The 27,339-nt window shown below is 38.5% G+C and overlaps 2 protein-coding genes across 4 annotated transcripts in view; both read left to right on the top strand.

The window, feature by feature from the left end:
- pdia5 (protein disulfide isomerase family A, member 5) overlaps window positions 1-13,630 on the top strand; it is a 58,794-nt gene extending 45,164 nt beyond the window's left edge. For both annotated transcript variants that reach the window (XM_055032189.1, XM_055032190.1), the window contains exons 15-17: window positions 2,792-2,862; window positions 9,860-9,994; window positions 10,672-13,630. In XM_055032189.1, coding sequence (XP_054888164.1) covers window positions 2,792-2,862; window positions 9,860-9,994; window positions 10,672-10,752 — 287 coding nt within the window. In that variant the 3' untranslated portion in view covers window positions 10,753-13,630. The remainder of the gene's footprint in view (window positions 1-2,791; window positions 2,863-9,859; window positions 9,995-10,671) is intronic.
- A 1,834-nt stretch (window positions 13,631-15,464) lies between these two features.
- On the top strand, window positions 15,465-26,814 carry sec22a (SEC22 homolog A, vesicle trafficking protein). 2 transcript variants are annotated; one of them, XM_055032252.1, is made up of 7 exons: window positions 15,465-15,600; window positions 16,718-16,928; window positions 19,820-19,983; window positions 21,304-21,483; window positions 22,666-22,784; window positions 23,872-23,937; window positions 24,237-26,814. In XM_055032252.1, exons 2-7 carry the CDS (start codon window positions 16,747-16,749, stop codon window positions 24,435-24,437), a joined length of 912 nt encoding a protein of 303 aa, XP_054888227.1. In that variant the 5' UTR covers window positions 15,465-15,600; window positions 16,718-16,746; the 3' UTR covers window positions 24,438-26,814. The 2 variants fall into 2 exon arrangements, with proteins under 2 accessions (XP_054888227.1, XP_054888228.1); XM_055032253.1 differs by lacking the exon at window positions 15,465-15,600 and adding an exon at window positions 16,193-16,279.
- Window positions 26,815-27,339: the final 525 nt, after the last annotated feature.

The following is a 27,339-nucleotide window of genomic DNA, read 5'->3' as shown; positions in this document are numbered from 1 at the left end:
TACAGCAAATTTAAGAGGCAGTTTTTGGAGCTTTTCACAGATTGTGACAGAAAAGTATGAGGCAGTTTTAGCAAATATGTAAAAAAAACGCATTACTCACTCATAAAAGTTAAATGTTGTAGCTTTAATTTTTGGCCCAAATAAATTGTTTTATATATATATTATATATATATATATATATATATATATATTATATATATATATATATATATATATATAAAATTATATATATATATATATATTATATATATATATATAATATATATATATATATATATATATATATATATATATATATATATATATATTGAAAAAACTAAACGTAGTCTCTCAGTTTTTGTCTGCTCTCTCCTGTAAGTTATTTCGTAAATGAGAATCAAAGAGTTTAGTCTGCTGCTTGTTTGAAAGCAGATTGCTGAATACTTACAATTCAGATATTTTATTGATGTGGGTTAGGAGAGACTATTAGAAGGATTTGCTATGACTTGATAATATTGGCATTAATATCAATCATGTCAGGACATTAATAACGTGGAGCAGGCTGATCTTTCTTGTGCTTCGTAATGTTTTATTTTTTATTTTGACGCTGTCATAGAGTAAACTGTACAGCATCGATATTTGCTGTACATTGACATCTGGTTAGTTGCGTTGCTGCTGGCTTTGGAAGCCTCGGGAAAATAATGGATAATTTCTGTCTTTTAAATGATTTTTAGTCGCATACTGATGCTTTTTGTTGGTTTATTTAGGTTTTATCTATAGCAAACTTGAGTTGACATGTGTGTATGTATAGTTTTTAATGTCCAACCAGCATATATGGACTAATTGGACTACAACTGGCCATTTATAAAAACAAATATTATTTTTATTAAAAACAAACTGTCTAAATCATCGAGTGGAACAAGAAAATAAGAGAAAAAATTGCTTAAGAAAACCCAAACAAATTTGTTTCTTCCAGCCAAAAACTGATGACTTTATTTTATTTATTTTGCCTCAATAATTAAACAGGTCTCTAGACCTCAGGCAACTCATCACTAAAATAAAAGAGCCATTCTATACACTACTTATGCATTAAGATAAGGCTTTGTTTTTATTTGCCCAATAATCATTAGGGACCATCTGCTCAGTAATGGCTTGGTCAGTTAATTAAAACTGTTTGATTCATTAAAGCTGTAAGCTGTTTAATAGCTCTTCCTGCGCCTCTGCGGCGAGCGTCTTCATGCAAAATGAAAAATTGGGGAAATGAAGGCTAATTGTGATAATGGAGAAGGCAAGTGAATGAGTGCATTTAGAACGTAAGCTTCGATTAACAGAAGACCTTTGAGTTGTTTTTACAGTTCAGTAAAGAACCTTTTATGTTGAAAGGTTATTTATTGCTGCAGAAAAACACAAGCGGCGCAGAGCAGATGTGTCGTTTTATCATCGCGATACTCACACTAACCGTGAATTTCATATCTGAAGTTATCATTTGATATCGTCTTAGTCAGCTGTGTGTTGGGGAAATTTAAATAAAGTACATGGTTACTTACATTGTAGCTTAAAGGGGAAGTCTATTTCTATTGTGATCATTTTGGATAAAATGAACACTGATATGATGAACAGTATCTCTTTTTGTGGGTTTTTTTTTTTTTTTTTTTTTACCCACAATGCCTCATTAAAACGTGTTTAAAAAAAAGTGAAGCTCGGATCAAGAGTGTAAAAGGAGAAAACCAGATCCAGTTTTTCTTTTTCTCAGTTTGAAAACTATGCTTAGCATAGCAACCCACGGAAGAAAGCGTATCCATTCTGTTTTTGCTAAAGTTTTGATCTTCTTTATTTTTTAAAACTTTTAAATATAATATTAAGCGAAACAATTTATTTTTTTTAAATCGTAAATATTTTTCAAAAGTTATTAATTTCTCAGTGTCAGTTTGCACTCCTCTACATGTACATATGTTCCATATATCTACATTTATTGACCCTTATGAGTGTGTTTACTGATGACAAGCTCTTAACAAATCAATATAAACATGTGTATTACTTCAGATTTATATTTAAAAAGCAAATCTAAGTGGACTTGATGAAAATATTTGGCTCCTTTATAACTTAAAACGGCAAACTGTGTACATTCCCATTAATGTAAAAGTATTTCAAGCGTCTTGTTTGTCGTGTGCTGACTGGATCGGTAATTTACTCCTACGTCTCCGCATAAAAAGCTTTTATGTCAAACTGCCTCTTGACATATATAATACTCTCCTCAGGAGGCGTTCTCGCTTTTATTTCACCTTTTAACATTTCTGACAGTTTGATGATAATGAACAGAAGAGAAGATCTGCGTACTTGACATTAACAAGAAGAGAACAAAACAAACGAGCCGTGCCCACAGAATGTCAAGCTTCAGCCGGAGCTGAAGGCAGAAGATGTGTTATTAGCAAACAGGCTGTCAGAAAAACACACCGACTTTGCATTTTATTGCTGGAATCCAAAAAAAAAAAAAAAAAGAATTCTCCTGATAATTGTATATTTTATCTGACTGAATGTGCAACTGATTATATTTTACTCCACCTTATGGAAGTTTGCAAGATTCCTATAAAATCTTTGCTGATTTACTGCATGAATAACAAATGCAGGGTGTAGTCAGAGACCTAGTGTGTGTTTGTTTGTTTTATGCCAGCAATGAGGAATGCTTGGGTCTATAAGGCAAGAAATATATTTATATGGTTAAACACAGGCATCATTTCCTCTCTAATTTTCTGTTCAACTCCTCAGACGTCAATAATATTTCATAAATCTCGACCTGTTTCTTTTCCTTCAGGGTGTCCACACTGTAAAAATGCCGTCCCTCACTTCACCACAGCAGCAGAACTCTTTAAGGAGGACCGCAAGGTTAGTTTTCCTTTTCACAATTTTAAGACCATATAGTTGAGTGATGAGCAGCTATGTTGTAATTATTTTTCAGCTTTTTGTAATAAACTGGAGGAAGTACAGTTCTGGGAAAATAAATTTGCCCACTTACAAATTTCTTCTGTTTTCTTTTTTTCTTTTGGATCAGAAACAAACTTTAATATCATAGAGAGTTCAGTTAATATAAATATAATTCCACTGTTAAATCACCATAACTCAACAACAAAGAGCAGAAATGGCATTGAATGTGAGTTCAAAGACAAAACCACTTCCAAAAACCATCTTGATGAATCCAATAATGTTTGGTAAAATATTATAAGGACTGACGAGATAAATGCATCTCGTTACATTTGATGTGAAATAAAAAAAGAAGAAAACATTTCAGAGAAAGAACACCACGCTAACATGAAGTTGGTAATGAATGGGGCTCCTTTAGTTGGACAAGAACTGGGTGACTTGCCTAGTTAATAAAACCATGAATTATGCTCTATTACTGGAAAGTCCTGAAGGAGAATATTCAACCATAAGCGTCTGACCTGTTGCCCTCTGTGACAAAATTGGTTATTTTGATTTACTGGCAGTGACTTTTTTCTTGTTTTCCTTCATAAATTACATAATTATTAAGAAAATACTGCTTTTAGTATTTCCTCAGCTTATCTTTAAAATGACTGATGGTTTTAAACATGGGTGCGATAAATAAACAAAGCCATTCTGAACTTCTGAACTGAATATAAATGCTTCATTACATCACCGGTGATGAAGAATTACTGAACTGAATGACTCGGTTATAAGTCTTTGTAGTGATTTTATGTAGTGTCTGCTGCTTTCTGGGCCTCATGTAGGAAATCGCATTGCCTGGTCAGCACTCTGAAATGGTTTTATGGTGCGTTCACACCAAACACGTTACACACATCAAAAACACGTCCTACGCTTCACAGTATGTGGAGGCACATCAGACGCATCAGCTCCAGCCGTAGTTTTCTGTTGGATGCTCTTGACATGTCAAACGCTCCTAGCGGTTGGAAACGCGCCGCAACGGCCCTCGACGCGCTTCCACATAGACATGCCCGACGCTCAAAACGCGTTTGATGTGAACGCACCATGTGAGAAAAATCTTTGGCCCGCAAATCATAATTGAGTTCAGTTCTGAAGTTTTAATTTAACAAGTTGATCTTTTTGTTCTTAGTTTACATTGAAAACCTCAGAGTCATGGAAGACTAGAAGCTGATCCCACAGTTTACATTTATTCCAAACAACTGGCTTATTTATACACTTACAATGACAACTTTTGAGTAGCTACGGTGTGTAATTGCAGGTTTTTTTATTATTAATCTGCACAAAAATCGTTCAAGTTCAACTTGAACGTAAACAAAAAGGCATCATCCCGTGTTTTGTTTTTTTAAGTCGTTCTAGTGCACAACGTCGTCCGTTCCTAATAATTTTCTCTTCATGGCAGTCAGGAGAATGATCACTTTGTTCCACCCCAGGCCGTTTCATAATACGTTTTGCCCGTTTGGGGGCTTGAAGGTTATTGGAGGTTCATGCAGTCGCAACAGGATATGCTCATCTTTCATCATCTCCACTCCGTCTCATTACTGTTCGTTCTCCTTACGCCCTCCCCTTCGCCCCAACCCACCCACTTCTTCTCGTCGCTGTTAATAAGCTCGGACTGCTTGGGTTTATTTCCAAACCTTCCCAACTCTGTGACTCACCAGCTCTCTCTCTCTCTCACACACACACACACACACGCACGCACACACACTGAGGAAATGAAAGAGACATGTCTCGCAATTCTCATCGCAGCAATCTATCATCTGAAACTGAGACGGGGGGACGAAAAAAAGAAACGAATGTTTTTGGTTGTAAAGCTGCGTGAAGAGCGTTGACATTAATTGCTCGGTGAGCTCAGGCGATGTTATGATCTCATTTGTTGGCATTTTTCAAAATCGTTGGCAGATGGCGTGAAACGGTGACATATCCTAGGCAACTTAGTCATGGATTGTTTTTTTTTGAGGCAATCCTTTGCAACATATAACTGAGACATTAATCATAAACAGATGAAACTGAAATGTTTTTGTCCAAAGTGTTCGCTGTTGTTCGTCGTTGTCTAAATGCTGAGTTTAACCCTGACACACAGAGCTCTCCACACCTGTTGGCACTGTTGGTAAAGACGTGCAAAAACCCTCAGAGAATCCAACCTGTGATTAACTTTATTTATTCAGTGGAGAACAAAAACAATTTTTGCCCATCTAACCACTCTAAAAGTAAGCCTTTTTTTTAAAATGTACGCTTTACTTTTAAAGTTGTTTCTCAGAACATTTAATTATTGATCCCAGACGTTGATGTTTTGACACAGGGCTTGTTTCTCTTCAACAGCCTTCAGATTTGTGAAATAAACCAAAACTTTTTTATCCTGGAAAGTGAGCAGGATGAAAAGAAATCTTAAACTCTTATTGTTGCAGAGCTTTGATAACCATTAGACAACGACTGATGAGCTAGCCAGTTGTTCAAAAAGTGATGCCTGGAAAAGATGCAATCTTTTAGCCATAACTTCATAAACACATGGAGTTTGATTAACTCTGCTGGGATTTTAACTGGAAATATGAGCTTTCAGGAAACTGAAAATTAGTCATCAGGTGGAATTTCAGCAACACAATGAATACTGTAACATACACTATACTACCAGTAAAAATTATGAAGAAAATTGTTTAAATATATATCTATGTAGTCTTTGTGTTAAGTCAACAAATTAATTTTTGTGTTCTATTCAGCATAGTTAGGAATAAGTGGCTTTTGGGAAAAATATATGTAAAATGGAAAATGTTTAGGCTACAATGGAATAATTTCATGGAAGTAGGGCATTTCAGGAGACGCCTGCAATGGTGGTTTCCTTGTCCAACAATGTGTTGAAACAAAGAAATCTTTGGTTCAACACAACCAACACGAGTAGTGGGTATACCACAACAAAAAATGACAGTCCCTCAATGGCGTGTCACACGCTCTTAAGCATTAATTACATTTTGACAATGGCCTCATGCTGTTCACAAGTTGACTTGTTGTCTGCTGAGGCATGCCATCCCATTTTCACAATGACTTGAGCGGTTGTTGAGGTTGTGGGGTACAGAGTTGCGGACCTCTACACACCAACTCAGCCAACCCCAGAGGTTCTCAGGTCTGGGGAAGGTGCGGGCCACTCCACTGGAGGTACTCCGGTCTCCAGCAGACGTTCCCTCATGATGAGATGGAGCACCGTCGACCATGAAGATGAAATTAGGCTTGGGTTGTTAATGCTGGGATGCAATGACTGGATTAATGGTGTTGAGGTTATATACAGTTTACATGGAAAGGTTATGGTGACTTTCAGGGCCACCCTAAAATTACATGTTAAAGTCAAATAACCCTAACTTTTTCTAATTAGTATGTCCTCAAAAATCAACACAAGACAAAGTTATCCGTCTTCCATGGCCAATACAAGTCCTGTAGGAGACCTGTGGGATGAACAGGAAAAATACAGTAGTCTGGATTATCTTAATCGATGAATCACTAAGGATCCCTCTCTATTTGCTCCAACATTATGAATGAAAGAAATTGGTTGAAGAAATAATGACCAACAACATATACAGATATGTCAATATTACAAGAACAAATAAAATGCTGAACAGAAAAATAAGTGTAGCAAGGAAGCACAAGTTGAGAATCTAATCTTCTTTCATTCCTCTTTCTAAGCAAATTGGGTTTCCTTATTATTATTTTAAATCTGGCGTCTAGGCACCAAAGCTACTTCAAACGGTTTGGCATTGCTTCACTGTTCAGCTGTGGGGTTTGGATCAGCTTCTTGATCCGAGTCCCACAGTGAAACGTACCAACCAGAGGGCTATAATCTCTGTTGTTTGGACACAGAACTAGAAGTTGATGATGTTTTCTGTTAGTCAACTCCTTGCCCCCACCCTGTTGCCAGAGGATGTTTGAAGTCTTGGTAAACCTGCAAAGTGAGCCTGTGTTTACTTGGCACTCTCCATTATTAAACATGCCAAGCCCCAGTGTAACACACCAAGCCGGTGTTGATCAGTCTATTAGTTGCCCTTGCCTGATTCACCAAAGACAAACACAGGCTTAGCTGCCGCTTTGAAGATTCAAACAATTAGAACAACCAGGTTGCGCTGCGGTGCTGCAGAGCTGGAGCTGCGTGCAGGAGTTGTACTGAGCCGCTTGTCTTTTTCCTCAATTCCAAACAATGACTAAATTAAAGATTCACACTGGTTCAAACAGCTTGTTTTAAAAAGAATAATCTCTCTGCTCGAGCCGTAAGACAAAAACAGCATCATCCAAAAATCAGTTTTTCTTAGGATTTGTCAAACAGCATCTAACCCTTCTGCTGACAATGTAGCTTTATGAGTAATTTAGTGAACAGAGATGTGCCTGGTCAATTATCTAAATATGGTGATTACTAGTAATTTGGCACAGATGCCTAATTTTATTCAACTGAAAGGTAACCAACCACCAAAGAAAATTAATGTTTTCAAAGTTAGCAAAAGTTAATTAGCTAATTAGCAATGCTATTCACGCTGTAGCTGAACATGACGATGCTTTGTTCTCAACATCATCTCAAGCTGTATGTTTAAAGTTGTTGTCCTGCTGAAAAGTGAACCTGTACTCCCAGGAATTCTGTTTTCTCCCAGGATTGTCTAGTTTTAGCTCAGTTTATCTTCCCATCATCTCTTACTGCTTCCTACTCTTCGTTGGGGAAACACCCTCCCACAGTGGCATGCAATCCCAATAAATTGCAAGGCAAAATTGGCTGCAAGTGTGACAAAATGTGTACAAGTTCCAACTGTATGAAGACTTTAGTAAAACGCTAACAGTTTGATACTTTTAACACTGGAAGAGAATCATGGAGCACGAAGTTTCAAGATTCCTTCTGTTTCTTTTAAACACTGGTGCGATCTCAGAAGAGTTGTTTCTGTGAATGCACACAAACACTTTTCAACAGTGTGAGGTAAGATGTGCCAAGATGTACTATAATCCCAGGACAGGGGAGATGCATTGTACTCCTTTGAAATCACTATTCTGAATCAAGTTTAAATGAATCAAAGGGAGTATGTGTTACAACACCTCCTTTATCAAAGTTATGTTCTCTTTCTTATCAGATACTACCTGGTTCACATCCATATCTGCTCAGCATACGCGTTTAGCTCTGCTCAGACTCTTATCCCTACGTGTATCAGCCTGCGCCCCGGTGTACTGCCGGGTGGATTGAAACCAGGCCAATTGGTAATTTAGCAATGCAGTAAAATTGCTTGATGTGGGAGTCCTCTGTCACTTGAAGATGGATCAATAATGGAATTAGCAGGAGCCCTTTGAAGAACAACAGCTCTACAACTTCATTTTCTCCTGTCAATTCGCCACAACTCTGATTGATTGCAGAGGGTCAGAGCAGCAGTATGGAGCTTGTAGTTACGCTCCTAGCGTTTGTTGTCTCTGCCGCCCGCTGTTCTTTTTTTTGTGTATCTCAAGCAGTCCCAACCCGGAGGTGTTTGGAGACGCGGAGGACGTCACGATGCGAAAGCAGTCAGGCTGATCGCACGACTGTGAATTTTTTTTTTTTGTTCCGCTGCCCAACAAACTTACCCAACACTTAGCAGCATTTCTAATAAACATATTTCCACTTGAGCAACAAGTAGTTGTATTTGCAGAAAGCAGCGACAAATCTCGCAATACCCAAACAAAACATTTGTTACATTACAAAAGGTGTGCAAAATAAAATCAAATGTATTGTTCCTTCTGCAGCATTTTGTTATGCACGAGCGGGCAGACAGGAAGCGATAACTTCACAGTGATAGCCCCGGGCATCCTGAAAGAGGGTGACATTTGGGCTGTCCAAAAAGACTTCCTGAGTGAGCTATGTATCAGTGAGAAGGCATTTACGCCTCATTGGGATGGCTTGTCACTAATCGATTCAACATCCACGCAACATAGGTCTCTCTTGTTGTTTTTTTTTTTTTTGATGTCTCAGATGGATTGTTGTCAGGTTTTTATCTTGCACGTTCAGTAAATAGAGCACAAGGCGACTTTACAAGCAAATAAAAGGAACAGGGAGTCTATATATTTAATAAGGTTACCTTGCCGCCTCTGTCAGAGCTGCTGAATAGAATTGATTAGTATTTTTGCACACACGCCCACACGTTTGCCTGGCTACCTTTTTGGGGGACTTTCCATTGACTTCCATTCATTTCTACAGCCTAAACCTTACTCTTACCCTTTTCCTAACCCTATCCATTACAAACCAAAGCTTTACCCTATCCAACATATTATCTGTCAGGAAAATGTTCCCCACAATGTATTTACAAACAAACACACACACACGTTTGTCTTGCTATGTTTGCGGAGACTTTTCATTGACTTCCATTGATTTCTACTACAGAACCACAACCAAAACTCAATTCACAACTTGGAATTGAGTTTTGAAATGTTTCTTTGGGAGCAGTGAGTCCCCACAATGCATCAAATACAGAATACCTACCCACACACAACAGGATTCTAGTGGCTTTGATTAACCAGTGATGCTTTTCAACTATAAATTTTACTTTTTCCTATAATATATACAGCTCTGGAGAAATGAAGAGCCCACTGCACTGAACTTCATTGAAAACTTCCTGGTTATTCCACAATATTGTTTCTAAATGAATATCGACTTGTTTTCTTTGAATCATTTGAGGTCTGGAAGTGCTGCGTCTTTTTTGTTATTTTGTCCATTTCTCATTTTCTGCCAATAAATACTAAATTTATGGAATTTCTTGGACATGATGTTAGTAGTTCACAGAATAAAAGAACAACGTTCATTTTACTCAAGCATATACCTATAAAAAAAAAAAAAATCAAGAGAAATTGATGATTTCAAGTGTTCTCTTAGAGCACACACTATCATGTTATTGACATGTGTGATCTGAGTTTTCTGACCATTAGCGTTGCTTTCATTTAGATTGTTTATGCTGCTGTGGACTGCACAAAAGGACTGAATCATGACCTCTGCAAGCAGGAAGGGGTGGAGGGCTACCCAACGTTCAACCACTACAACTACGGCAAGTTTGTGGAGAAATACAACGGAGATCGCGGGGTAAGCTCCATATTTGGCCTCTCCAGTGTTTTAATACACTCATCGGAATCGCATCAGGCTTTACTGGATGGATGTCACAATTAGAACTACTATATTAAGTCCACTTGTTCCTCCTGCAGCAACGCAGACCCACACCATGACGCTGCCACACCCTTACATCCTTCCCCATGTGTTTCTTTTTACTCAAAACCCTGACAGGTCGCTGGATGAATGGCTGCCCTGGCACACAGCCACCGGGCTTAGCAAGTTTTCTGTTGGAAACCTTGTGCTCATGTCTATAGTAGCACAATTCATTAAGAGAAATGTGGTATTAGTTACAAAGCTGTCTCATGTAAATTAATGTGAAAATATCAGCTTAAATGAATTATTTATGGCAAAAGCTGTTTTAGCGGATTGCCTTGGCCATGTGCAGAGCTCCAGCTGAACTTTAAGCGGATCATTAAATCAAGGGCAGCTGAAACAATGGCAGGTGGATCTTAATATGTCTGATTTGGCAAAGCAGAGGTTTCTGTAACCTGGCACGGCTGGGTACTTTCTCATCGTGCAGGCAGGCCAGCTTGAAGTAAAGCATAGTGACAGAAGATTGAATTACAAAGTTACAAAGACTCATTAATGCACTGAACTCTGGGAAGTCTAAAGCTGAACTGAACTTTTCTAATCATTCTTTCACTTTGCAGGAAGCAGGCTTCATCGGATTCATGCGTAACCTCAGAGGCCGCGACCAGGAGAAGGTGGTCAAGAGGAAGGAGGAGCTCTGAGGGAAGGGGGAGGGGCCGCGCGCACGGAGGAAAAGCAGGGGCAGGGAGGGGAGGGCAATGCACTGTGACCCTTGAGTTTGGCGAGGGCCCTTTCGGCACTGAAGTGGGAGACTCAATGACCTCAGCGAAAGGCTATTTTTTTATACCATGGTGATCTCATTTGTAATGATACCAAGAGTACTGACCAACCACTTGAGACTTCTTTCTTATGGATATTTTGATGGGCACAAAATTGATTTAAAAGAAAAAAAGTTTTTTTTATTTGTTTTGTTTGGTTTTTTTTGCCCAATCACTGTGACTTGAACATGTTAAAAGCTACACCCTATCTATGCAAACGTGAGCCCTGCTTCTGCCTGTGGGAGTCTGTGCGATCTGACTGTGGTGGCGGTCAACGTGGACGATGCATCTTCCGTCGCTACGCAAGAGGGTTTCATATGATTATTTTCAACCTGGCACTGTCTTCACAGATGATCCATGCTGATTTTTTTTCTTTTTTTTTTTCCACGTTATTTAGTACGTCAGTTTCTTTTCTTTTTTTTTTTTTTTTTGAAGATCATTTAGAATAAGTAAGTCACGTGTTTCCATTTAATTATCCATTTCTGTCTAAATCCAGTTCAGCTTGGTGGCGTCATCAGGTTGACATTTTCCCAGGCCTTTAGCAAGGACCAATAGAAAGACATGTAAAGTAGCTGAGATCCAAATCGTAGTTTTTATAAGGTTTGTTGTTCATCTACTTGAACTTTCAAGTAAAAAAAAACAGAGAAAAAAAAAACATTTTTAGCTGTACAATCAGTAATAATCCAAACTAGGCAACATGGGGGACTAACGGGTCAATGTTCTGTCTCTGTCTCCAAAATGGTGGCCTTTTGAAAATTGAATGTGAATTATCTGAAACTGCAAAATGATGAAAATAAGTGGAAGAGAGTCGGAGGCCTGGTGTGACTGCAACTTGAACCAGTCCAGCTAACGTAATCATGTATTTATCTCTCACAGCTGTGCTGATATTTTCTCTCTGGCTTTTTGGTTTACTGCTCGCTCATAACGAGGTTTCATGAATATGCTAACAAGGTGGAGGGCTCCTTTACATTAGCATAGACGCTACAAAAGGTGTCGGGATTTGATTATGAAAGTTACCTTTTCTGACGTTGTTTTGCAGAAGTACTCACTGCCTTCGAACATCACATCAACATTCAACACGTTTTCTTGGGCATTTTATTAGAACAAAAAGTAATAAGTTGTGAAGTGGAAGGAAAATGATGCATGGTTTTTCAAAATTTCTAAAAAATCCAAATCTGAGATTGAATTCTTTATCTATTCTTTGGGCAAAGTAACTCTGGCTCAGTCAGACTGGATGGAGAGCATGGGTTAACAGCAGTTAATAAGTTTTACCACATGTCTTTTGTTGGAGTTAGCTCTGGACTTTGACTGAGCCATTGTAAGAAACAAATATACTAACTATTCTTCCTAGACTGTCATCTTGCTAGAAGGTAAACATCTGCTTCAGTCTGCCTCTGACCAGCTTTCCTGCCCCTTTAGAATAAGATTATCCCCACAGCATGATGCTGCCGCCACTGTGTTTTCACCTTTTAAAGGCTATCGGGTTGCACTGGTTTTGATTTAGGGGCATCATATTATACGCACACACCAAGTCTTCCAGGTGTTATTTCAAAACCAAAACCGTGTGTCACTTTTGTTACACTTCTCAATTGTTAGTCTGCTGCATAAAATCAAATGAGTAGTTTTTACGTTCGTGGCTGTAGCATGAGTAAATGTGGAACAGAAACGAAAGTGCACAAATACTTTTGCAAGACGACGGGTCATACGAAGTGATTCTATTTAGATCTTACCTAAATGCAGAGCTGGATCCCTTCAGACTTAGTCCGTGAGCAGTGAGCTTTGTGGCTCTGCAGCCTGCTGCATGTGACCGTGCTGCGTTCATTGACTCCTCTCTATGTGGATTGGTTTGCTCCAGTCCACATCCGCCTGTCCCAGTCCCGGATCTTCTCGAACACATCTAGACGCTCATCCCCCTGCTGTTGCGTCTCAGCATCATATTTGACTCATCATTAATACCTTTTTATCCCTAAAATCATTCTTTTTTTATTTTGTTTGTTTTCTAACATTTGAACTCCTGTCTGTTGCTCTGTTTGTGTTTATTAATCAAAACCTTTTCCTTCCATACAAATACGATTCTCAGGGACAGTGTAACACAGTTAAAAAGGGAATGCACTTCTTTCCAACTGAATCATTCTGAGCCCTTAGGCCACCGTACTAAATATTGTTTACATTTATATCTCAAAAACACACACTTCATTTGTTTTCCCCTCTTTTTTCCTTCGTAACTCGATCGAGGCGTGTTGGTAGTAGAGGTTACTGAACCCTTTATTGTAAAAGACCCAATATTTTTTAATAACTTGTTCCAGTGGAAATGACTGAAATGTTCTGGCTGGAACCAAATACATTTTATGCCCAGTTGTGATTTCATAGTGTGTGTGAACGTCCACGAGTGTTTCATGCAATGAGGTGGAAGAGGACACGCCGCTGTAATTAAGGTGGCGTCCTCATCTCATGAGGCAACAACTGCCTTTCATTCATCTTTCCACTGGTTTATTTTCAGCAGCCGCCCCACTGACAGTGTACGTTTGTTGAATAATCGAGAAATTTCTTCCCAAAGGTATTCATGTTCTGTGGGTATTTTTTGCAATTTATGCCAAGAAGTCATTGTTGCCTTTTGTTGATTTTTTTTTGTTTGTTTGTTTTTCCTCTGTCCCCAGCCATATGTACAGTTGTGACCCTTGCAGTAAGAAAGTAAAATAAAGCCAAACATTTCCAACATTTTGTTTTACCTTTCTATGGAATAAATGGTTCTTTTTGTTAAGCATTTGCATGATGTTGACATTTTTAGCTGGTTTTATTTTTTTGTAATTGCTTGTGAATTTGGTATTGACGTTTATTGCAGCAGGAAAAATGGCAAAGTGGAGCCGGACTGTCAGAATGCAGCGTCAGGATGACCTTGTTGGGTTGCTGAGCTAATGGACCGTCCTGGTTGATGCAGGTTTGACCTTGTTTTTAATTTTCTTTGTCATCCTTTGAAATCTTTGAAAGTTGAAGCAAATCAACCAGATGGAAAATCTCCACATACGTGTTGCTGATCCATCTGATAATTAGCCCTCCCAAAAGATCTCATCAGAATAGGTGGTGTATGTTCATAGAATGAGAGTGAAATGGTTTGACATCATAGTTTGGATGCATTTAGTAAACAAGTAAATCAAATTAGGGTCTTTTAATTAAATTTCTTCAGTTTTTGTTTCATAAAAAACTGCATTAGAAGTGTCAACTGTGCATTATTCAGTAAATAATGACAATGCAAAGTTGCATTTAAATTTGCATTAAGTCAATTAAAATTGTCGACTTTGCATTAAAATGACACTTCATAACAGTCATAAACATTGATGAAGACTCCTTCATGTTCATGACAGTGTCATGTCAGTCTTATGCACACATAGTCAAATAAACTGTTGCCAAATAAGGTGGATGTAAAGAATCCTTTAAGCTATGATCACATCAAATTGGAAGTTTGCATTGATGCAACTGAATTACTTGACTGCATGCATATATATGTAAATATATTTGTTTGTTTACACTGTGAGTGCAAATGACAACTCCGTCTTCCTCAAACCTGCCACTTTCTGCATTAAAACACTGAGCCCTGTAGATATTCATCAACCTGTCAGCTGCAGCACACATCCATCATCCACTTCCCCCATGTCTCTGGCTCTCACACACACACACACACACACACACACACACTTAGCCCAAGGGTGGGTTGTGGAGCATTTCCCTTCAGGCTGACACATTGTTGTGCTCTGGGGAGATTGCAGAGGAGGTACGCGTGAAGGACGAGGCCACTAACCATCTCTGCGCTGCTGTTTTCAATTTCTTTGTCACTATTTTTTGTCTTTTTTTTTCTCTCTCTGTCTCTTTTTTTTAGTTTTACATTTGAAGAGAAAATGATGCAAATTGAAGAAAATGCTGATGTCAGTGAATGGCCTATTTTAGATCTGAGTGGAGCACTAAAACTTGGCAAGCCATAGATAAATACTATTTATTATTCTTTTTTTGGGTGTGTGTAGTGCAACCCTAACTTAAAAAAGAAAATGTTTCTGAAAACATTGGAATGTTTTCAGAAACATTGAAAATCATGGTTTCTGCTGGTTTTTTTGTTGATGAAACCAGATACTTGGAGAAGCATTGTAACTCTAAAAAGCTTTAGAATAGACTGTCTTTATAACAATGGTAGTAAGGTTATCAATTTGTAATTATCTATTTCCAACATTAATTTCTTTTCTAGCTTTGTTGCATGAGGTATTTTCTTTCATTTCACCTGTTCTATTTAAATTACTTTAATTTTAGTTTGATGACTAACTGCATGGTTTTCATCTGACATTAAACCAAATAAAAAACCCTCAGAAGGCATTTAACGTCCTCAAACAAAAAGTTAGTGAAATGCAAAAAGAGAAATTCATATGTAAATAAAGCACAATTTTGTTATAAATTTTATTTTGCGTGTTAATGTGAGGGCACTCTTAAATTATTTTTCACCTGGTAAAGAACATAATTTATGATATGGTGTGTAAGTTCAGTTATGCAAGTGTATGCAAAAAAAAAAAAAAAAAAAAAATCTGCATGTTTTTACCTAAAACTGGCTTACTACTTTTTTACCCATAATGCAAAGCGAAGCAGCCACGTAAACGTCACCGCCTGCTAGCTGCGTGTGATTCCTGTATGCGTAACATGCCCAGTGCAGCCTATTACACGTAACTACATGATGATAAACGTCTTCAACAGGTACAGTGTTTGACAGATAGCTCTGTCAGTGTGAGTTCATTCTACTTTGAGGCTACAGCAAACCAAAGCAACTAACTGTTAGCTGCCGGGCTAGCCGATTCTGCTAACGTTGCTAGCTCCCTTGCTCTGGTCTCTGCGGGTCAGAACTTCCGTTTTCTTGTTGTCTGAGTCGATATTTTACAAGATATTAAACTCTTTTAGTACTTGTAATCCGTCAGTTCTTCGGCTATTTGATTTATAGCACTGTTATGTCCTCATAAGTCCGACAATGATAGTTAAGTTAGCGCTACCTGCCCTTGCTATGCTTCTACCAGTCACTCCAGTCTCTTGTTGTTGAGCTCAAACGTGACTTTAAATTGCAATAAAAAGGAGGTTTAATGTTGAATTCTCCGAGGACGCATGTAGTCAGTGTTTCACATCACTTCCTGTCAGCGTGCTTTCATTCAGCCGTGGAGCTCTCCGTGGTTCTGACACAAAAGAACCACCCCACCTCCAGGTTTTGGGTTTAAATTGCATTAAAATGAGGATTACACCTTAAATGACCCACAACAGAATAACTGGGCAGCATATTTTAGTTGAGATTAGTCCTTGGTTGACTGTAGGGTTAGATTAGATTTTTAAAAAAGTCATATTTTTGGGTACTATCGAGAATTTTAACACCAACCTTATGCTTTTTAAGGTAAGTAACCACAGGTGTGTTAATTAACATTAAAGTTTAACTTGTAGTGTTTTATATTTCACCTAAAATTTGTTCAACCCCCTCAACTGGAACAATGTACAAGCTTGGAGCATTTTTGTGGTTAAAAGAAAAAAAGTCAAACAATAGCAATGAAATTGCTCAACATAACTGAAAAAAAATCCAATAATCACTGTGTGATATTGATTATTAATATTGTACAACTATATTGATTACTTTTTTCTGAAGCTATCCAAAAAGAAAATAGCCTTCACCTTACCCCATTTAAGATATTTGTATGACTGTGTATCCCTCAGTAGGGATTCTTGATATTTCTTAGTTGTTTATGGAGAATAATTCAGTCGTCAATTGTCTTTTTGAAGATTCTAACTTTAGGGTCAAAACTAAAAATTTTACCCCTTGTTTTACATCCGTTTACAGGAAATCAGTGGGACAGCCTCATCTGTAAAATGTCTATGGTGTTGTTTGCCTCTGTGGTTCGCGTGGAGGACGGCCTGCCCCTCTCAGCCTCCACCGACTACGAACAGGAGAAAGACCTCCAGGAGACGAAGAGGCACCTTAAGGGTCTCTCCAAGAAGCTCAACCAGTTCCCTGACCGCTGCACACTCAAGTCCGGACCGTACAATGTGAAGTATGTCCTGCTCTGTAGCATTTCTTTAAATGATATGAGATTTTAGAGGTAACGTGCTTTTGTTTTCAATGTTAACTTTAAATAAGTAGGTAGAAAACATTATGCAATCGGTTTTCTATAAAGTCCACTATGAAACAACAGTTTTGATCCTTCAGTTTCGTCTATAGTGATCGGGAACTGTGACAGTCTTCCTACTTCTTTCTTGTTTTTCTTTTTTAAACGTTTTTATTGAATGATGCCGTCTAATACGTGTAACTCTAAAGCCCTTTAGGCTTTCTGTTTCAAAGCATTATTTCTGAAAGCCCAGCTGGCGCTCTTGTTAAAGCCTTTGAAATGCTTTTAAACGGTGTTTGTTCGGCGCCAATTAGCGGTGATAAGAAACAGGACATGATCTTAAGGGGAATGAGACAGTTACACCTTTCAGCAGCAAGAGCTTCCTTTTGATTAGACTGTCTTTAATTTATTTAAGCCTGAAGCGTATGATGACTGAAGTGAAGGTCAGAATGACGCTTAGTTGTTGGAAATCACAACTTCGCCTTTTTTGGTGATGTGCACGACCATTCAGACGCTTTCATGTGACATATGATGCATTAAAATCGCTAGTCTTAAAGCTACATTAATTTTTTTTATGCGTTAACTGTATTAGAACATAATACAGATCTGACCAGATTAAAGGATATTCTAGTATTGCATTATAAATTGAAATTCTCTAATAAGTTCTCTTATGCAGGTCCGTCTGGTGCGGAAGCTTTGCAGATTTCACTAGTTACACAAAGATTTTTGCTTGCCTTTTTGCTTTTGAGATTTACTTAGCCAGATGTTATTGATTTTTATGGTTATTACATTAGTGAAGGTGATGCATGCCATCTGTCTAAAGACATTTAGGATATTGAATGGTGATGCTCCAGCTAACACCGAGCATTATCGTTTGACTGGATTCCAAAGCTGGAAAAGCCCAAATCTTGATTCATGAACAGTAGCCGTGTCACAGGACAGTCATAAAGCAAAATGCATGTCGGTTTGCATTTTTACTGCAGTGTCATTATTGAGGCTGCCACCTCTTTTCATAAACTAACAGGTATTGATGGGGAAAAAATATAGCTAGCATATATGCATATATGGTAGGTTTATTGTGTTGATAACTATAGATCTATAGTTGATGCACAGATGGTAAGTTTTATCGATCTACTTAAATCGGTGAATGACAGAGTAAGCAGTACTTGCATTAAGTTCTGTTCACAAAGTACTTTTTGGGAGATGTAACGAAACTAACATCCGCTGAGTCTATTGAAAGAATGGAGGAGCGAGTAAGAAAGTGTTGCCGTTTATGTTTATGTGGTTTATGTGAAGCTTTTCCTGGCTGCCTTCCCTCCATTTTCTCTTTGGCTTCATTCTGGCTAATTCCAATTATTTACTTTTTATTTTTTCTGCTGCGGCACAAAAGAGAAAACACATGCTGCAGGTTCTCAAATGAAGGCAGTGGTTTTGAATCCACCAGAAAATGAACTAAGTACAAAATAACCTCTATCTATGCATCAGAGCATTATGTCCCTTAATTTATCTGACTTTGCTAAACCTTTAAAAACATTAAAATGCGTTAAGATGCATGCCAAGTTCATGGACTGAACATAGTACGCATTGATGCATTTAAGGGCAAAAGGTTTTTTTCAGTTTAACCTGCTGATCAGGAGAAAATTGTTGCATACAAGTGATTTTTTATGTAGCCAATAGTTATGTAACTGGCCATGGTGTCCTACTTTAGTATTACAGTTGCATTGGGAAAACAAACAGCTGCCATTTTCTCAAAAGGTATTGAGTATTTGTTTGTTGATTTTTAATTGTGATCTTTTCCCAGCAGAAAGGTTTTAGTTAAAAGGAGTTTTATTGATTATTAAGCGGTGTTTTGTTTCGGACGTCCATCTATTTGTTGTCCTCTATTCAGTCTCCCTGTTTTATGATAAAGTCTCACTCCACTCAGTCAAATCTTCTACTTTGAAGACTGTAGCTGTCTGTGTACTGAAAACTGTACAATTATCTCTTGTTTACAGACAAGAGACGGTCATGAAAACACAATAAGTTACTCACTTTGGGATTCACTTCACGCACTGAACTCAGTAACAAGCTACATTTAAATCTACAGCTCTGGATTCCCATTTCAATTTGTTTCTCTAAATGTTTTTGTGCTGGTCTCATATTGTGCAATTACTGGCCGTCCTGTCGACCGACTCTCCAGTCCCTTTGTGTGCTGATTTACCTCTGACCTCACCAAAGATGGACAACAAACATCTAGTGCTGGGCAGAAGTGTTCTTGTAAAGTCAGCAAGCCTGCTGCTGTGACAAACATCTGTCTGTCACCTGTTACGAGGGCTTCTCTTTCCTTTAGACCCCAGCTCTAATAATTAGCGCATTAACACCAGCAACACCAGTATCTCTCTTCATTGATTATTGTTTTTTCTGTCAAATTGGTCTAATACAAGCCTGCAGGTTCATCTCTTACGTTTGTAGATATTTAACTGTTTGATGTTTCCCGTTTTGTCTCTGCTCTCATTTGTGCTCTGAGCTGTTTAGATAATGCAAGCCCTTTTTTTTTGTGTCAGGGAAATGTAATCTACTAATTTTATAAATTAACATTTCCAGGCTGCTAGGTATTGTGTCTGAACAAGTGAATGTTCATATGGTTATTGAGTATAATTAGCTGTGAAAGTGTGATTCTATTTCTTTACCTTTACAGCAGTGATGTACTTTAAACTGTGTTAAATTGGAGCATTAACCAGCAGAATTGTTACTGCTGCTATGTTACCCTTTTGTAATTTGTTGTCCTCGTTAGTTCTCCGGGGTTCCTGACCTGAGCAAAACAGCAGAATTTTCTGTTCTTCTCTCTGGGTTTTTAGCTTCATATACTCGCTGGGTGTTGGATACCTGATGGTCTGCTCTGGAAATTACCCTAATGTGTTGGCCTTCTGCTTCCTGGACGAGCTGCAGAAAGAGTTCATCATCACTTATGACTCCAAACGTATCAGCAGCGCCGTGCGGCCGTACTCCTTCATCGAATTCGGTAAGGCTCTTTTGGATTTTGTAAGCAATGGATTTGCTTTTATTAGCATCGCTGCTAAAGATGTGTGAAACGTCTTAAAGTAATTTAAGGTTTTATTGCAACGTTGTGATTTCACTGTGAGGTGTGTAGAAAAACCATGCTTTTAATTTGAGTACATTTATCGAGTGATGAGAAAAACAATTGTTTTTAAAACATTGTACAACCTGCCATTTTCCAACAGAGTAGCTCTTGGTCTAACGTTTCACAAGGTGGAAGCAGACCAATAAAAACTTCTCATCCTGGTCTGGATGCTGATTTTACCATGGAAGATGTTTGATTTTGTGTCTGTTTCTGTGCTGATTTTTAATGCAGGTTTTATATAATTATGCTGGCAACTTGGTGGAACACAATTTTATTTGTGGAAATTAATAGATTTTTATTTAAAATCTCCAGGAACTTCAAAAAGTCAATGATACCAGGTCGTGTGTAACAAGGTTTCCAGAGATTTTGGAGGAGAAACTGGCTGGCAGTATCACAGATGCTTTATTATTCCTTATAATAGACGTGAAGATTTATTGTATCGTTTATCATTTATGATGTTAAATTTATTATCATTATAAGAATTTAGATTTAGCGTTGTCATGATAAATTCCAATTGCCACTTTTATTGTTCTGACAATACTTCCACTAACTTGTGATGAAACCTCAACAACCAGCAAAAAAAATAACAATTAATTTAGCTTTATCACAGTGTATTTTCCTCAGTAATGACATACAATTGGAGTAAAAGATGGATTTTGGTCTTTGTCCAGGCATAGTTGTATCCAGGGAAACAGAAAGTGTATTAGTTTTACATCTGAAGAAGAGAAAACTGATGCAAATTGAAACTTTGTGCAACTTAATAAAAAGGAAAGTCATTAAACCAGAGCTACAGTTACGTTTCTTTTAGAGACTATAATTATACCACCGGTGTTTCATTAAAAATAACAATTTCTTCTCACCATCTGTTTTCCCCGCTACACTCATTTATTGTACTGAAACTAAAGCTTGTGTTTTAACCATTTGGTTAGATGTGCCGTTACAGTAAAAGCTGGATCCATCTTACACATTATTACAAATTTCCTTCTATCTGCGCTCTGCAGTGTAGGAGAAACAAGTAAAATATGAGATTAAAGCCGTTTGTAAAGATGTTTAGTCCTTTTAAAGACGCCACAGTTTCAGCCGTCTTGTGTTTACGCCAAACAGTGTCCTTATCTCTTATACGCTGAGTGTTTATCACCCGTTACTTTGCTCCCCGCGGTACTGAACGCCTTGTTGTTGTGCTGACTGTCGTCCCCCAAGACACCTTCATCCAGAAGACCAAGCAGCGCTATAACAGCCCTCGCTCCCTATCCACCAAGATCAACCTGGCTGACATGCAGACAGAGATCAAGCTGCGCCCGCCCTATCAGCTCTCCCCAGAGGACCTGCAGGCTATCAATGGATTCTCGGTGCGAGCCGCTTCTAAATACAAGGGCATAGGTAGGACTCGAGCTGCCACCGCACACAAAAAAGCTTTTCTAACATACGCGCCTTGTCCCTGGAAATTTCCATTCACATTCAGTGAAGGTTGGGTGGAAGAAAAATATAATGAAATAACGGAAAAAGGTTAATATCTGCAACGTTCAAGAGTATGTGCTGATAAGAGCTGCTGCCTGGTACATTTTGCTGACATGCGTTTTGTTTTGCTTGCTCAAAAAATGTCGGGTCTCGTGTGTCAACCCGAATGCACCTCCAGTTTGCTCTTTCTTGATGAGTACAAGTCTGGTCCCTATCAGAAGTATTCACACCATTTCAGCTTCTCCATAACTTTCTCCCAGACCCATCTGCTGTGCAGATTTAATGGCAGACAGCTGTGGTCTGTTTACTAATGAATAGCCCTGTCTAGATAAGAAATCTACCTGGTTGATACATTGTCCCAGTAATTATTGCGATAACCAATAATATTGTTGTTTTGAGACGATTCATGCCAGTAATATGTTGATAATGGAATAATAATACAAGTTTGCCCTGTGAAAGACTAATAAACTTTTATTTTTTGCTAAGAACTCTTAACACTGGAAATAGAAGATATTTAAATATTCAAAATAAAACCAAAGACGACAAACAAAACTGAAATAAAAAAAACACAACGGAAGCCATAAATAAAATGAATTATGAACTCTAAAGACAATTGCCCATTAAGCAATATTAGTAATCAGAATGGAAATTATCGAGGTCATGTGATTAATTAGTTTCTTATTGCAGCAGCTTTACCATGAAGTCATTTCTGTGTGTTTCCACTAGCAAAGGATTTTGTTTCATGTCTAATTATGTCCTTCAGTTTTCAATTTTTGACAAAATCCTAGTCCTGCTGAAATCTTGCTGAAACTCCACTTTTTTAATTGTGTTTGTTTTGTTTTTACTACTCCTCTGTTGACTTTGAGCAGTTTTGTTCCTAAAATGATGATTCTGAGCATTTCTAGGCTGGAGGATGAAGTTCTCATTCAAAACTTACTTCCCTGCATTAGGATGTCCGAAACCTTTTGTGATTTCAAACACCTTTTGGCTTCAAAATGGTGGCGCGCCTGTATCCTGTTTCTGTATAATAGATGATTATTTTGCATGACATGAAACGAATCCAAGCATTTACAGTGAGTAATGCATGTTTATTTTTTCTCCCAGCCCCCACACAGATGTTGGAGCCGGCGACGCTTCCAGGCATTGTGTCCTGTGTGCTCAGCATCCTCTGTGGAGGCCTGAACCTGCTGAGAGGCGTCCACGCCATAGAGAGCATACTACAGGTTAGGACATACCGCAGGGGACATTTGGACACTTGGTGCAAAAACTTAAAGCATCTTTGGAGAACTTTGTAGTCCAGAAATCATTCCTCCAGTTTTCAAACACACCGAATGCACATTAAGCAGGTTATTTGTTTATGTAATCTTTAACACCATCTTTTCTCTGTTGCTTTCGATGAAAAATTACTGCTGCATATTTTAGTATTACTCTAAGGAGTAATATTTTTCTCTCATCATTTAACTGTGCTGACTGTAATGCTGTTTCTTGTGTTGCTATAAACCTGTCTGTAGAAATGCACAATGGGTCATTTTTTAAAAATGAATGTGGGGAAATTATTTGTCATGCTGCATAACTGGTTATCATCCACATAAGGTCTTCAATAATTTCTCTTCAGTTTATGGCAGAAATGTTGAGGATTTTGGTTAAGCAAGCTAGTATTTTGGAACAGACAAAGAAAAAGTGAGAGGAAAAAGTCATGCCACAGCATAATGCTGCCACTCCTGTGTTATTCTTTTAGTTTTTCTCCATAGACTAAACATCATCCTGAAAGGTTGGTTTGTTTCAACAGATCCTAAAATATTCCTGGACGCTTTTGTTTCTGTTTCGAAACACTGCTCCTTAGTTCAGATAGATTTTGAGCAGGGACTATTCATCAATACATTTCAGAAATTCCTGTTGCTCCATGACCTGTTTAGTTTTTTCTTTTTTCAAATCAAATATTCAGTTTTTGTGTTTTTAATTCCCTTGTATTTCCTCCACTTGCTGCGGATTATTTTTGCTTCCTCTCTGCTGACTAATAACTTTGCGTAATTATTCTGACCCTCTTGAAATTCTCTGAAGATAATGTGCTTATTTGATATTTATCAGTTTTGTAGAGCAATCATAAAAGGTGTAAAAAGTTTCAAGATGTCTTACGACGTTTCATCAAAACTCCTATCCCCCCTCTGTGAGCTTGCAATCAAAGTCAGTCGCATCATGTTCTGCAAATACTAAAACATATTTAAAGGGAACCAGTAAACCATTTCTTGTCACATAAAGAGCATGTTTGTTAAAATTATCCTGGCCTCTGTCTGTTTCCTCCCTGTGCAGAATGACGATGAGGACTTTAATTATGTGATTGCCTTCTTCCTCGGCACGGCGGCCTGTCTGTATCAGGTAAGTGATCGTCTGCGGTAAGAGCAGCCCATCGCCGGCTGACTAACAGCCCTGCACTTTACGGCTCAGCAGCTTGTCAGTTAGACAAACATTCGCTGAAGCTCAGTGGCTTTCGGGCCAATCCCTGCTCTATAAAACCTTTTCATCAGCTCCTTTTGAGCGGCTCCCAATGGCAAAATGGAAGCGCACAGTTTAGCCGACAGAACAGAGCCATCTCATAGGATTTGTTTTCGAAGACGCATCAGCGGCCAATGGCCGGTTCGTCCGGCATTAATTCGATGTGATCCCGTTTCTTTCAGTGCTACCTGTTTGCCTACTTCTCCATCTGGAGGAACAGCAAGTCCTTCTTGGCGTTTGCGCTCATCTGTCTGTCCAACATGTACCTGTATGAACTGAGGAACGTTTGGCAGATCCTCTTCCATGTAGCCGTGGGGGCCTTCATGACCCTGCAAATCAGACTGAGGCAGCCGCTGGGCAAAGCGCCAGACTACAATGTCTGACGAAGAGCAAAAAAAAAAAAAAGACTAACACGCTGTAAGTCAGGTGCCCCAGCGGTGGTCTGTCGGACACACTGGAAGCAAAAACAAGCCTTTCCAATTCACAAGGAGGAAGAGGAGGGGCGAGCGTTTCACCAGAGCATAAATGGATCCGTCTCCGTTCAGATTCGGAAAGGAAAGTCTGCTGCGCTCCGACTGCTTCACGGATTTTATTGGATTGCTTTTGGAAGCTGCCTCCTCTCTTTTATTGCGTGATGATGATTTATGGACTTCTTTTGCACGGCTCTGATTTAGGTCACAGGCAGGTTTGCAGGATGTCCACGGCTGCAAACCCCCTGCGCTTGAAAAGGTTTTCTTTTACTGCGTCCAGCGGAAAAAGAAAATCCTAATAAATTTATGTATGATTTCATCATTGCAATTAAAATGAAGTACCTCTCAGAAGGCATTGAAACTGAACTCATAACATTTTCCCTGTATCTTCTTGTTAAAGTAGCTCATTTGTCAGCCGTGAGGTTTGTTAAATGAATCCTGAAATGAATCCTAAAACTACATTTACCCACCAGCAGATATTTAATTGTCTTTATAACTGGAGTATCTCACTTTGTCTCCTTGGTTCAGGGCCTCTCGTTGAATTAAATTGGTCCGATCCTTGAAAACGTCGAAAATATGTCAGATACCGACAATCTGTTTGATTGAAATTAGACTGGATTAAATTTTATTTTATATAAAAACCTGGCTTTTGGCGTATCGGAGCTTTTCTCTCCCCTGCTCTAAGCTCTCTCAAAGCAGCAGCACCGGTTGCTGACTCGGCTTTATTCCTGACTTTGTGTGGGGCAGAAATTTTGACTCATTTTCTCAGCAGCTTTGTGTGCTTTCAAGGCATGCAGTTGGATCACAGAACCAAATGGACAACATGTATCGGGACGTTCCTTTAAGTTTATCTGAGGTTTGCTGTGATCCTCGCCCAGGTGGTTAAGATGCATCGAGACTTTGAAAACACAAACGCAGCCTCAGCACACCCTCAAATCCTGCTGGCTAATGTATGTATTGTGTTAGCTGGTCATGCTACATGACTGCAGATCGAAAGGATCACCTGAACTTGGCTTGAATATTTTAAAATTCTGTTAAATTTGACAGAAAATCTGAAAAAAGGTGCAATAAGGCAAAAAACATGTACAATTTGCAAAGTTTTAAAACGATTTCAGTCAGGGCATTTTCTGTTTAATGTTTTACGTTCTGTTTACGTCAGCATTTTTTGCCACTTTGTTGACCCACATCTCGTTTAAAATGTTTCTCTTTTGAAAAATATCTACATGGGATTGTATTACAAAATGCTTTATTACTAATGTCTGCAATGTCAACAGGACCTGCATCAAAGCTCAAAAGAAGCTCTGCAGTCCGGCCAAAGACTGAAGCTCATCTTTCTTTTCTTTGGTGTCATTTCCTCCTTTTTCTTTCCAGTCGTTTCAACTTTGGCTCACATTTAAAGCTATTTGGAAGTGAAGTCAGGAGAAATGAGATGGATATTAACTAAGCATAAAAACTTGAGCTTTTGAGGGCAGACGCCAGAGTGGGATTGTGCAAAGTATATCATTGTAATGACGTCTAGATACCAGTGCACATGCATAGTTTTTAAACTTTAAGAAAAACTTGAATGCTGGACATATTTTGCAAAAAGTCCACGTTGGTGTCAACATTGACAATTAGGTGGAGAGTGTGTTAGAATTTGCGTTGCCAGTTTGTATTTGTTTCATTTGTAAGAATATGTGGCAAGAAAGTGAAGAAGCAATCAGAAAACAAATCTTTAGACTACAAGAGATTAAATTGGGCTAAAACAAAGAAAAGCTCCAGCAGGTTGTTTTTTACTTTGATAGCAAGAGGTAACAACCTGAAAACACTCAGAGAAACTCTAATCTGAATTTGTTTTTCTTTTTTTTTTTTACCTTTCATTTATATTCTGCCTACTTACACCTTTGCTTTCTTTCAGTATTGGTATTTCTTCAGTAGAAATGTCCATTTTTTTGGTCTTGAGGTGAAACTATGCAACGCTGCCTTCCTGTTTGAGTCACTCAAACTTTAGTTTATTCACTAATCAGGGGTGAGACAGTGATATCTTTTTTGTTGTTGTCTTTTGCAAGAGCTCGTTATTTATTCAATGACTGATTTTGATACAAGATGTAATTGTTCATGAAATCCGTGTCTTGTTTTTTAATTGTCGCATTTTCATTCAGACGTGTATAAATGTGCACTTGTGATAGCATAAAGCTCCTGTCGGCTCAGACGGTTAGCAGCCGCATCCTTCCTCGCCTACATAGCCTCGAGCGTATGCCAGTGTCACAATGACTGTGTGAATAAACACATCCGTGTCGCCAACAGCCAAGATGCATCACTGTTTTCTTTACCTCCTACTGGGTTCTTTAGCTCAGCCATCTTTTTCTGCTACTTACAGCAACAGAAACTTGGAGTTTTGCGCTGCTTTCGCGCAGCTCATATGTAAGGTCTAACATTTACTTGGGCAGCTTTGGTCTCTGAACTTTTACGTTCTTATTGTGACCAAAGATGTGTGCAGAGGAAGCTGGAAAGAAAAACGAACAGATTAAAGCCTGGCAGCTTTACGCACATCTGGCATTAGAAGTTAACAAGTCGTTCTCATGCGATCTATTACTGCAGTCTGACTTTTACTCCGCTGTTCCAGCAACGACCACACCTACATGACCTCATGCCGGCTCTCGCACTGCACCGCTCAGGCTTTCTGGGAGCCGAGCGGAGTCTTGCGTCACCCACTCGACGTCCTGCATCTTTGCAGTTACAGTAAATATGTTGCGTGGGCGGTTTTGTCAGGAAAGTGACATTAGGGAAATTTATCGACCAGATTTGAATTGTAGATGGAAAATGAAAGAGTTTG

The sequence above is a fragment of the Poeciliopsis prolifica genome, unplaced genomic scaffold (assembly GCF_027474105.1).
Source record: "Poeciliopsis prolifica strain line A6 unplaced genomic scaffold, Auburn_PproV2 SCAFFOLD007, whole genome shotgun sequence".
In the NCBI taxonomy this organism is placed as follows: Eukaryota; Metazoa; Chordata; class Actinopteri; order Cyprinodontiformes; family Poeciliidae; genus Poeciliopsis; species Poeciliopsis prolifica.
This window is presented reverse-complemented; position numbering and strand designations above follow the sequence as displayed.